The sequence below is a fragment of the Rhamphochromis sp. 'chilingali' genome (assembly GCF_963969265.1).
Source record: "Rhamphochromis sp. 'chilingali' genome assembly, chromosome: 19".
Classification (NCBI taxonomy): domain Eukaryota; kingdom Metazoa; phylum Chordata; class Actinopteri; order Cichliformes; family Cichlidae; genus Rhamphochromis; species Rhamphochromis sp. 'chilingali'.
In genome coordinates this window covers 9,385,886-9,399,234 of record NC_137946.1, presented here as the reverse complement: position 1 = coordinate 9,399,234, position 13,349 = coordinate 9,385,886, and the positions used below count along the sequence as shown (strand labels likewise).

At 38.0% G+C, this 13,349-nt stretch overlaps 1 protein-coding gene across 1 annotated transcript; it reads left to right on the top strand.

Annotated features, from left to right (window-relative positions):
* Window positions 1-7,218: 7,218 nt before the first annotated feature.
* Window positions 7,219-11,100, top strand: LOC308387267 (T-box transcription factor TBX3-like; the record flags this gene model as incomplete). The annotated part of the gene is made up of 7 exons (XM_080867217.1): window positions 7,219-7,673; window positions 7,967-8,234; window positions 8,392-8,538; window positions 8,683-8,759; window positions 8,837-8,997; window positions 9,393-9,937; window positions 10,786-11,100. The coding sequence occupies exons 1-7, from the start codon at window positions 7,348-7,350 to the stop codon at window positions 11,098-11,100; spliced, it is 1,839 nt and encodes a 612-aa protein (XP_080723343.1). The 5' UTR covers window positions 7,219-7,347.
* Between the last annotated feature and the right edge of the window lie 2,249 nt (window positions 11,101-13,349).

Here is a 13,349-nt window from a genome sequence, read left to right as displayed (position 1 = left end):
TCGACCCATCCCCAAATGATGACACTGGTTCAGTTTTGTCACCCATAGGCGCGCGCGCACACACACACACACACACACACACACACACACACACACACACACACACACACACACACACACACACAAAATGAACTCCCTTGACATTATTGTGTCACTAACCAAACATGGGGCCAGAATGCAGTCCCAGACTTTTCTGGCTCACTATAATCCCTTCCTATTGCACAGATGGTAACTTTATGCATACCTTTATTACATAAATACACACAGCAGCACGCAAACAAGGCAATATGTAAAGAAGCATATAGATTTCTTTTTTCTTCAACTGTGATTTTGACTTCCATGCTACTAGCAGGGTTTTATTCTAACATATATGCAGGCCAGATCTGGGAGGGGTAAGTCAGAATTTTCTCGTCACCCACCATGGGGTGAATCCAGTTTTGTTAACTGGATTAAAAACAGGCCAACTTTACGGATTTAAATCAGCTTTGAGCAGATAGCACAAAAGGTTCTGTATTCGTGGCCTACTTGTAAAACAAAAGTTTGCCTTAGCAATATTTCTTATATTCAGTAAAGGAGAAATAGAATTAGAATTCATATAAAAATTCAGAAATGAACAAATACAAAAGAGAAGCTCAGACTAAATTTTCCTATATTGGCTCCATTTAACCGACCTGGCTGAACTGGAGGTTATAGTGGAGATTTTCATGCCCCTGTGCACCTGCTTGGACCAATGCCATCTGCTCATCTACTAATATGGCTAGGGCAGACAGACAGCCTTAGCCTGAGTTAAACGCTCCCAGATAAACAATACAGATTTAACATTTAGTAAAGTAGCTATGAGAGGTGTAAATAATGTCTCCTACATGGTACTAGAACTTTAGTGCAGTAAAAATATTGATAAAGGACAAAGCATGCATTAATAAATATGTCTATAATCTACCAGTTACTTAATATTATACCTAATATTTTATACACACATACACTTTGTTCCAGTCTATGACTTTAATGAGGTCATAATCATTTCACTTTTTGTTATGATAAATTGCCATGGTAAACTTGGTAGAGTGCAGAGTATTTTTGCCATGTAAAAATAGTCTGGATGGCATTACTGTGGCCTCCAGTAACACTGTGAGGAACCTTGGAGTCATTTTTGACCAGGATATGTCCCTCAATGCACATATTAAACAAATACGTAGGACTGCTTTCTTCCATTGCGCAATATTTGTCCTGCATTGGCTTCCCTTCATTGGATCCATTTTAAATCCAGAATTGAATTCAAAATCCTGCTCCTCACATACAAGGTGTTAAATAATCAGGCCCCATCTTATCTTAATGACTTTGTAGTACCATATCAACCCATTAGAGCTCTTCGCTCTCACACTGCAGGCTTACTTGTTGTTCCTAGAGTATTTAAAAGTAGGATGGGAGGGAGAGCCTTCAGTTTTCAGGCCACTCTTCTGTGGAACCAGCTTCCAGTTTGGATTCGGGAGACAGACACTATCTCTACTTTTAAAATTAGGCTTAAAACTTTCCTTTTTGCTAAAGCATATAGTTAGGGCTGGATCAGGTGACCCTGAATCCTCCCTTAGTTATGCTGCAATAGGTGTAGGCTGCTGGGGGACTCCCATGATGCATTGAGTTTTTCCTTTTTAGTCACCTTTTTCACTCACTGTGTGTTAATAGACCTCTCTGCATTAAATCATACTTGTTATTAATCTCTGTTTCTCTTCCACAGCATGTCTTCTATCCTGTCTTCCTTCTCTCACCCCAACCAGTCAATAATAAGGTCTGACAGAAAATCCCTCACAAAGGTAGAAAAAAGACCCCTAATTCCTCACGACCCTAATCTTTTCCTCCTGTTTGGTAGCAGAATGCTGATCCAAAAACATTTATGAAAGGCTTAAGAATAACCAAATATTACTTGGACCTCCAACTTAAAACAGAAAATAATGGAACTAATGACATAAATAGAACTATAGAGCTGGTGTTTGCATTCAGTGCACCCTTTCCTCAATTCATTTAGCTATTTTACATATTCCTATTTCTGTCAGAGGTAAATATTCTGTAGATCAGGGGTTGACGAGGACTGAGACAACCCTGAATGCAAGTCTGACACCATCTATTAATAAGTCATTGCATTTGTTATGCTGTTTAACCAGTTTCTTTTTTATATGCACTGCTTTGAGGTAATGCCATAGAGATATTACCTGTTGAAATCAGTGTCATCCGATGCTCTTTTACACTCTTAACACTGTAACTCACCCAGAGTCTATCATAGGTTTATGTATGCAGATGTTGTCTGCCTAGCTAAGAAGGCATCACAAACAGGCATCACAAAAGCAGTGATTACGAGGCAGTCTTGTAGCATTAGCCTCCATTCTGCTTCTACCTGTTTCCACAGTAGAATCTGAACATTTTACTGTGAAGTGCGCTTTGGACTGAATTTCACCAACTTTACTGTCAAGCTTTTTTGTCTTTAACACTTGTGTGTTCCCATTAGAGATTTGTGTTAATATATTTGACTTTCCTTTGGTTGTATTGTTAATTGACATTATATGACAGTGCATCTCAGGCCGTGTTGCAATTACCTCAAAAATAACGTAACAAATTACCTTCTACAGGGAGTAAATAAGTAATTTAACACAATACTTACAAAAAAGCGAGGATTTTGTGTAATACATTATTAGTAAAAACACTGATGCTGTTTCTAAGTGAGTTATTTCATCCAGTCCTACACATGATTGTAGGTTTACCAACCCACCAGTTCCCACTTTCACTCATGCTGTCACTTATATACTGTATACTAGTATACTATAAACCAGCATTTATTAACCTGGAAAGTAGACCATAGAGTTAGTCGAATGATCTTGGAAAGAAAAGTGTCTGGACTTCTTTAAGAGCTACCCAATTGTGGATATATAAATGATGATCATAAAACTGACCAAAAATACATATCTGGTCACGGTAAGGGTTTGAACCTCTTCGTTGGGAGTTTTTGCACGTCTGCAGTTTTTTTTTAGCTAACACTTCCTTTGTCATATTGTTGTATTTGTACAAATTCTGTCAACGCAGGCTCTGTAAGTCACTAATAACGTCTAAATGTACAACAATTAAATGCATTAATATTGCCAAATGTACAGAACAATCAGAGGCTGCAACACTGTAGCTATTCTAAGCACTTGGGTACCGCACAGCATTGTCATGTAATATTGAGTACCGTTGCGACCTCTTGTCCTGTCAGGTTCCATCTACCTCTGTCATAAGCACATAGGGAAGCTTATGTAGCTATGAAAGTTCCCTGCTTTAGAGACAAAACAACACAACAACAAAAATAATCAAATTTAAAAAACACACACATGGAGAAACAGTTGAAAATATTTTACACAGATCACACTAAGAGTTCTAAAAGAACTGGAAGATAAGGTTGGACCAACCTGAAGCAGAATAGAGATAAGTTAAAATACAGCTCTAGCCTTCTGCTGTCTTCCTCTTATGGGATTTGTGACACTTACGGATCCCAGAAAATGCACAAGAGTGGCAGGCTTGACGAGATGAGGGGTTAATGATTTAACAGCCAAGTTAACACAGCAAGGCAATACGAAAACTCCAGAATGCAAAAAGGACCAGCCCTTTGTAACTTGCTCAAATATGACCTGTTTTTGACTATACAACCCTGAAGTATCATTATCATAAGTTATATTTTTATCTAAGATGAGAATTCGAGTGTAGTTCGTTTCACTCTGGAAATGCACTGCCCTCCAATTTTCAGAGTTGTGACAGTAAAACAGTGGTTTCTCAATTAAAAACCAGTTACTTCAGTGCCATAGAAAGGCCATCAATGAGCCAATCACTGCTGTGTGTTAGATTTACACTGTCAAGCTGTGCAGCCGGATAAGGGTTATTTAAAGTGGCCAGTGCTTGCTTGTTTTTGACACACCTAAGACATGTTTACCCATCAGTAAAGGGAGGACCATGCTTAACCTTAACACATAATAGCTGCATGGACACTGATGCAACATTATGCAATGAAATGTTATACAGTCCTATGAAAAACAAAGCACACTCTTAAGGCTTCAATAGAAATTAAGTAGGTAAGTAGCAGCCAGGTGCTGCTAATCACTTGATTGTGTGAGCACCTCCATAAAGCAGATGTTTCGTCAATTTGCTGGTCTAGAACTCCAAAGAACAACTAAGAGCTACAGATATAAGCTTCTCTGTAGAAGATTTTAAAGGCAATTCAATTCCAGACTAAAACAAAGTGGACAGTTTAGTGTAATATAAAACTAGTGATGTCTTTGATGTAACACCAAAGTGAGAAAGCCAAATCATAAAAGCTATAACTGAAATTCTCAGGATTAAAAATAGTCCACTGTAGTAGTAATTTGCTAGTTAGGCTGAAAGTCTCTCTGAAAGCCCCCTAAATGAATTTGTAGGAAAGCAGAGCTTACTGCTAATCAAGTCTAAATAAACAAAATGGTGTGACAGTGCCTCAACAGGGAGTCAATTCTGCTAGGAATTCTAACATAAGAAGTCTTCCTGCCATGCCACTCATTTAATTTGTGTAGAAAGTAAAATTAATTCTTAATTCTATTGAATGAACAAGCTTTTTATAGTGCCCATTAGAGATTTCGCAGCTACTGCCACTTTGATGTAGAGGTTCGTGAGACTAAAATAGTTGTCTGTTAGCATATGTCTGTTAGGCTTTAATTAAATTTGTGGGCAAAACATTTATGGCCTCTACAGCAAAAACAATAACTTGGCCTCTCTTTATACCTGTTTGTGTCTCTAGTTTAAGATCATTAGATTAAGTTGGAATCCCAGAGTCTGTGCTTGAAGCACCCCTGTAAATGGGTTAATGTAACCTATAATTAATTACTGCGCATTAGGGTTACAAAGTGTCTGTGTCAGAAGTAAGTGGGTATATTCACAAGTCATTCACATTATACGTCACACAAATCCTATGTTATATAAACCATATCAATAACCAGTGGGACTTGATTTCTATTTTCAGCCTGATTAAGATGGATTTTGGTATGACGGTAGATTTTGGGAAGAGCCTTCATCCCACATAAAAAGAGGAATCATCAGTTTTTTCTGGGCTTAACAATACTTAAGGCTCCCAAACTAGGAGATAGTTGAGAACTGCATCAAGTTTCTAGTAACCAAAATTGAGCCACACAGCAAGAAGGTCCTGGATTTGAATACACCATCTGGCGCTTCTTGTGGAGTTTGCATGTTCTCTCTGCTACTTTGCATAGTTTCTCTCTGGGTACTCTGCCTTCCACCCACAGTCCAAAGACATGCAGTTTGTAGAGCTACGTTAATTAGTGATTCTAAATTGCCCATAGGTATGAATGTGAGTGTGAATGGTTGTCTTTCTCTCTGTTTTAGACCTACGACAGACTGGCGTCATACCCGTTGTGTATTCTGGATGGATCTCAGAAAATGCTGTATTCAACTAAAAGACACTGTCAACACTTAGTTTTTCCTCTTCTCAGAGTGGATTGTAAAATCCTCTGTGGTGGCCTTTGTTTTTTAATTACTGAGAAATCCAGCACAAACCTGTAACTTACAGAACAGTTTGTTGATTTTATCATTATTGTCTCATTATCATTATTCTTTTCTGTTCTAGTCTCTTTTCTGTACACTTTTCTGCAAATTAAAAGAAAAAACAGATTTAGGTATATCCAAGAATCTCTTTCCACACCAATAAGTCATTTGACAGGACTGAAAGGCCTTGCATCTCTCCCTCTTACTCCACTCATCACAGCTGGCCTGAAGTGTCCCGAATCATGGTGGGTCATGGCTCCAGGCCCACTGTGCAGGCTAAAACATTTGAATTTACTTGTTTGTGATTGCATAGAGGTAGCTTCACTGATACATAACGTCTCTATGGAAAATGTTCTGCTTTATTTAAGCCACCTTGAGGATTCTATTATTGGGACAGTTGGTCCTTTGGTGAAATTCCACTTTACGAGATTAATTACTCTAAGTCTGAGGCAACGCCCTCGACCTAATGTATCCCGGACTTCAACCTGCTCTGATCCATTTAGCTAGTCCCTGTCACTTTTTACTTCACCAGGTATACAAATTACCCTCTCCTTCTTTGACCTGCACAAAGCTAATTTCATGCTGCTAAACCACAAGATTAGGAAAGACCTTGTTTACTGGACAGAGTTGGCGAACCTCTTTAAGAGTGAACCTCTTTGAGATGAACATGCCTCTGTGGTTTTGTACCCCTTTGAAATAATTTTAACTGAAAGCAAATATCTTCTTTCTTCATTAATATGCAGATTGTCATTACCATTGATCAACAACCACTGATCAAAGACCATTGATCAATGGCCATGAGTAACATTCACAGATAGTTGGGTAATGGCTGCAATCACAGCATTGCAAGATGGAGAAAGATGTACCCTTAGCCCCCCTCCTTGATTTAGAGATGGTCTTTCCCTTTTCACATAAATGACCTCCTCGAATCCCCGCTCAAGGCATTCCTCCCTATCCAGGATGTGTACATCCTCATCACTGAAATAGTGTCCACTGGCTTGTAGGTGTGACAAGACTGCTGATTCAATAAATTCAATAAAGTAAAACACACCAGACAGTACTTAAACCTTTTGAACATCACGTTTGGAATCTGTTTCTCTCTTTGTGTGTGTGTGTGTGTGTGTGTGTGTGTGTGTGTGTGTGTGTGTGTGTGTGTGTGTGTGTGTGTGTGTGTGTGTGTGTGTGTGTGTGTGTGCAACACTTCCACTTTTCGTAACTAGTTTATTCAAGAAGGTAAAGTGACTCCAGACATCCTGAACTGTGTAAATGATGTATTTCTGTTATCAGTAACACGCGCTGATTTGTAATTTTATTTTATTTTTTTGACATATCATAGAATATTTGAACATTTTTACATTATTATTATTGTTATTATCATTATGCGTGTTTGGTAATTGGTAAGCTACGTGTAACGAAGCCCTGTCGAAAATATTTGGCTCGTTAGTGTACCTTGTGCAAGGGAAAACAGACGTGTGACAACGCAAACACAGTCTCTTTCCCTCCCTCTGTTCTCATCCTCGGTACCAGTTGTTTTCAACAAGCTTGTGCAGTCACAGCGTTCACAGCTGCTCTCTCCCCGTTTGCGATTTACAAGCGGATTCTTACCTCTTTCTCAGTATTTTAAGAGTGGGGAATTTTGCATTCCCTCGTAAGACCAATCATGCCACACAATTCATAAACTTTTAAAATCGGAGTTGCTGTCTGGATGTACGCCATGCGCCTGCAACCTGCGCGGGCTGGCTGGGACTTTTCTGATCGGATGCTGTGCTGAGAAATGCAGTTGGCGCCATTGTTCCCATGGCTTATTATCCTTTCCAAATTCGCGGACCAGGTGCCTTGTCCTTGTCAGCCTTCCTTACCAGCGCACAGCCTTCTTTTCCCGCCGCGCCGACTTTTCCGGACGCCGCGTCCTTCTCCAAGTCTCTGTCAGAGCAAGCACCCCCTGACGCGGGGCTGCACGCAGGTCTGGGGTGCCAAAATGAGGCCGTTCAGCAACGTTCCTTGAAGAGACTTGAGCCAGAAGAATGGTTGGACGAGGACCCGAAAGTTACGCTGGAATCAAAGAACTTGTGGAGTGAATTTCACAAAATAGGAACTGAAATGGTTATCACAAAATCAGGAAGGCAAGTGCAATGCGCATTTAAGTAGTCTACTGAGAATTTGTGTAGTGTCTTTGTCGTTTCAAATTTGTAAATAGCCTGTAAAAGCGCGCACAAATGCTATGTTCACGCTTTAACGGGGAAAAACAGCGAATAATCTAGTTTTGCTGATGATCGGAAGTTTAAAAAATGCCACAAGGGGGGGGGGCCTCCATAGACAAATAGAAGCTCTATGAGAAAAAAGTGATGAAAAACAAAAATAACACTGTTAATTATGACATATACAACAATTTCTTTTTTTCTTCATTAACTATCAGGAGGATGTTTCCCCCTTTCAAAGTGCAAGTAGAAGGGCTGAATGATACAGCCAAGTACATCTTGCTGATGGACATTGTCGCTGTCGACGACTGTCGCTACAAGTTTCACAACTCCCGCTGGATGATGGCTGGAAAAGCTGACCCAGAGATGCCAAAGCGCATGTACATCCACCCGGACAGTCCGTCTAAAGGAGAACAATGGATGAGCAAGCCTGTTGCCTTTCATAAACTCAAACTCACCAATAACATGTCCGATAAACATGGGTTTGTAAGTAACACTCACTGAAAAGTTGCTTTTGTTCCTCATTACGCATGGTTATGCTGGGTGACTGGGTGCACTGCTTTAAAGCTTTTATTATGGTTGTAGTTGTAGTAATTAATTACCCAAATACCAGTAATTCCAACTCTATTTTTCTAATTTGCAGACAATTTTGAATTCCATGCACAAGTACCAACCCAGATTTCATATTGTGAAGGCGAATGACATAATGAAGCTTCCTTATAGCACCTTCCGGACTTATGTTTTCCCAGAGACAGAATTCATCGCTGTCACTGCTTATCAAAATGAAAAGGTAACATCATCCTTTAGCCCCTCATACACAAATGACAAATATCCACATGGATTATACAGTGTGTACTACTGTTGTGCCTGTTTGTCACTGCACAATGAACTTTGGATTGATTAATCTGCAGATCTTTCCTTCTTTTCCATCAAGATTACACAACTAAAAATTGACAACAATCCCTTTGCCAAAGGATTCAGAGATACAGGAAATGGGAGACGTGAAAAGAGGTATACATTTTGAAAACAGAATACATCTTTAGGCCATATGTGCATGGTCTCATGCAATCTCGATTTGTGATCCCCAGAAATAAACAGTTAAACATTTCTTCACTGAATGGAAACCAAAGCAAAGCAGACCAGGACTTTGCTGATTCTGATGATTCCTATGAGCAGCCCAGTACCAGTGAGCCTTTTTATTCCCCACAACTAATAAGCAGCCCTCTGATGCCCACATCAACTTGTCAAGGTGGGTTCATTTAGAGTTCATTATGTTATTAGGCAGCCACTGTTGACCTGTGTTCATGAAGTGATAATCTAACTTAAGATCTACTGCATAGTCACTACACTGAAACAGCTTGCATATATTTTTTTTTTGTTTTTAGTACGTGTTTTCCTTTTAATGACATATTCTCAAGCCAATAATTGCTGTTTGTAGTTTGGGGATCTGCTTTTGTTTTTACTTTAAAAAAATATTTATTTGATGCAAAATTAACAAAGCATTTTAAACTGTGTTTCAAAAGAACATGGGTTAATAATATGATGGCTCATTCAATTTGACTGCAAAGTATTCCATGACACACTGTCTGACAGTGTTTTCTTCATGGTTAAAAATGTTTCAAGTGTTTGTTTTTTTCCTTACAGACGAGACCAACGTTGTCAGTGATTCAGACGTTGATCCACTAGATGACTGCAACGCTGAAGGCAGCTGCTCCAGGAGAGAACACACATTGGGTTTAAGTCTGAGAAGTGAAGAGATACTGTGGAACAAGTGTGATCTCAGAAAGAACAAACAAGATGCAACAAAAGCAAGAACATCAAGCAGCGCTTCACGTGATAGACATTCTATAGGTATGGGTTTAGAAGAGCAAATGAGTGAAATCAAAGATGGGGTCGTGCCTATGATGTTACAGTCATGGAGCGCATCATCCTTCAGTGCTGGTCAGCAACCCACTTTGGATTTCTCAAGTGCACACAGCCAATTCTCTAGTAGGCTTGGGACACCTTTGTCATTTCAATCTGGACAGCTATCAATGAAGCCAGAGGTTTTTTCCAATATGGCTATGGAGAATATGTTTCCCACTTCATCTGGTATAAATGAATTAAGAAATGGAAGCCTGTTTTCTGAAAGCATCACCTCTTCAGCTCCGTTCAAACGTCAACTGTCACAGCAAATGCTAGCATCTCAGGTACGCTTCCCCAGGTTCACTATATTAAGTTATTGAATATATTTTCATCCATTCATTTAATTGTAAGTGCTGTATACAGCAGTAACAGTTACTTAACTTCAGTAGCATCTTTAAAGTCTTTGAGCACTAACAAAGGACTTCACACTGGGCAGCTGCAGAATTTTTACAGTTAAAGAAACTCTCAGCGAGTAAAGCTGAAATACGTTATATGTTTCGTGCCAATATGTTTCATAGCAAGCTCTGTTTGTAATTTGGAGAACATACTTTTAGATCTTACTTCATGTTTCGTCCTACTGTTTGTGCAATCCTACAAGCCTTCATGTTATAATTAAAAAAAAAACCAAAGGTTCTTTGTAAACCGATTTTCCACTAAAAAACAGAAAAACCTTTGATCACTATTTGGTGTATTATGTGTGGAAACAAAATATAAAAGCATTAAATGAATATATACAATATGAAAAACAATGAATGTCTAGTTTTTCATTAAACAACTACTGAATAAAGTAAAACAATAGTTGGAATGTATTACTTGAGTAGTTGTACTTCATTATAAGCCTTTGTGAATTCTTTATGAATGGCTTAGAGATCTTTATAGTGTGCAGGTCATTTTCAGTGTAAAGTAAAGCATAGGTGTCAATCCTCTTGTTGTTTAATGGGACTGGATTGATTACCTTTACTGACTTCCTTTCCTAATGCCTTGGATTTCCTCCATAATATGAGTTAAAGACAAAACAAATCGGATGTATTCAGTTGCTGGTTAATAAAGTTTAATTTTACAGAGCTGTTTATATAAAGGAAGATGACATGATCTGTACTACAAATCTTAACAACTCTACTTTTTAATGCAGGGGATTTCACCATCACCCTATGGAGGACTTTTCTCATATCCATACCGCTACATGGCAGCACCAGGTTCAGTCACACCAGCCCTTTCATTCTGCACTGCAGCCTCGTCGCACTCCAGAAGCCAACGTTACAGCAACTCTCGACCATGGGTGCGATTCAGCCCTTATCAGATTCCCACATCGATCACCTCAAGCCAAAATCTGCTAACATCCAGACTGCCTGGTAGATCATATTTACAATCTGAGCGAGAGTCAACTCTGGTGTTTGACAATAACAGCTATCTAGTCATAAGACCTAATAAACCAAATCCTCCATAATAGACTATTCTACAAGTGAAGTCACATATGACAATCATTTAAAATGTTTTGGCAGAAAGTCTATATTTTTGCTTCTCATTAAATCGATCATATTATCATAAATTTAATAAAGACAGACTTGGTGGTCCAATGACAGTCAGTATATTATACTAGACTTGGATATGCATGTTTAATTTAATGATTCAAATAAATATTGTACTAGATTCTACTAAAAACTACTCAATGGAATTCCAGAACATGTGCTATGCAAAAGTCGGTGCCCGGGGTGAAATTCTTTAGAGGATGATATGATGTAATGTGCTTTAAACATAACTAAAAACACATTTTTACTGCTTTATTCTATGTAAATGTGTAAATAGTTTTTCTCTTGCATTTTTTTTCACAAGAAAGTGACTAAATGAAGCCTTTTTTCAGAATGTTTTATATTTGTTTCACACTTTCACATTCTGATATACCAAAAATGTGCAGTGAGCTTGGAAAAACTCAGGACTTTTTGTTTATCTTCTTTTAAACCAGCACTTGAGAAATCTCCAGGAGATGTGATGTTGTGTATGGAATTATGCAAGTATATTGTGTGTTGTGTGTGTGTTTTCACAATTTACATAAAGATGTTCTAATCTGTAATATTTGACTGAATTATTTAACGTTAATTTTGCTTATTTTGTTTGTTCTTTTTTTGGGCGGGGTCATCTTTTGGTGAGTTGTTGTGCATTGCAACCCTACATTTCGTAAAAATAAACCAACAACAAACAAAAAAAAACAAACTTTTGGATGTGGCGCTGTCTATCACTGTTTTTAAATGCCAGGATATTTAATATTGATTTAAGAAGGGATTTTTCCCTTATTTTTTTCTCTAATGGTGATCAGTTTTATTTATGTAGTTACTTTATTTTTAAAAAAAAGCTTTACATTTTATTTCTGTACTTCTGTTTTCTATTTCAGAAAAGGTCAGCCTATGTGGCTGCTCCTTATGACCCATCTTTGTACTGATTTCTAGGCAACTGTGGCTTTGGTTGCCCTTTAGACCTTATAGAACATTTTTGTCATCTTCTATTTTAAGTCACAGTCAAATGCATTAGAAGAAAAGGGGAGCTCTTGAACTTATGATCTTAATTCTAAACAAATTCTTGTGGCAACACATCTTGGCACTTTTGCTCCCCTCATCCAACACCCACACCTTTCCAGGAACAAACACTGGCAAGACAAGAGACAGATTTTAAATTGGACCGTTAGCTGCAGTGCCCTCATTTTACTGCCTGCATATTTTACATCTGTCCGCACACAGCATTACAATAGTCATAAAGCTATGGCATATGTTAGCTCAACCGTGTGAAAAAAAATTTAGCTGGACAGTGACACTATTTGTAAAGTGACAGTGGTTCACATAAAGTTGAACCACTGTCACTTGGTGACAGTAAAGTTGGCGTTTAATGACAGGGACAAATTTGAAGACACTAAATCATACTGGGAGAGTGTAAAAAAGGTCATATCAGTGTAGGACACACCCATTTGCATGTATACAAACAAATGTAGATAGCTGACTGTGTATTCAAACAAGATGATTCACACTGTTTTTACTTTGAGGTTTGCTGGGGCACACTGACAAATGGCAAAATAAATGTTGTCACTAGTTGTCTTGAGACTTAAAAAATGAATACTTAAGTCTTCTTAATACATTTGTGTGTTAGTGAATGTTTAGAGCTTCTTTGTCTTCTGCAAACCTAAGTTATTAAAGCATAGAAAGAAAAAAGAAAGTTTTTTTTAAATCCTAAATCTCTTTTGTGATTGCAATAGTGTCAATATTTATTCCTGTCACTTGCATGTTTAGTATTACACTAATTAATTCTACTAATACTTAAAATAATAATTTTGGTTGTGTTAAAATAGACCAACAATGTGCTAACCTACTCTGAACACTGGGAGGGAAGCATCTATTTCACACTTCACAGTGTGCAGAATATTAGTTAAAAGACTGTTAACTTGCAAATACTTCAGTTTTTCAACATCACTGTGTCAAGAGAAGGCAATGCAGGCTCTATGATTGGATTTTTAAATCAATCCTTATCATCACTATGAGCTAAGATAAAAATGTTAACACAGATGGCTTAAATAGATGAGATCGCCTTGATGCAGTCATTCACTTAACATGGAAACAATTTAAAAGCTTTTGTTAATGTAAATTAAGCTTTTGGCATGTATCTTTATGTTAAAGTCAAGAAATAGAAAGACAAAGTTGCTCCTGCTGGAAT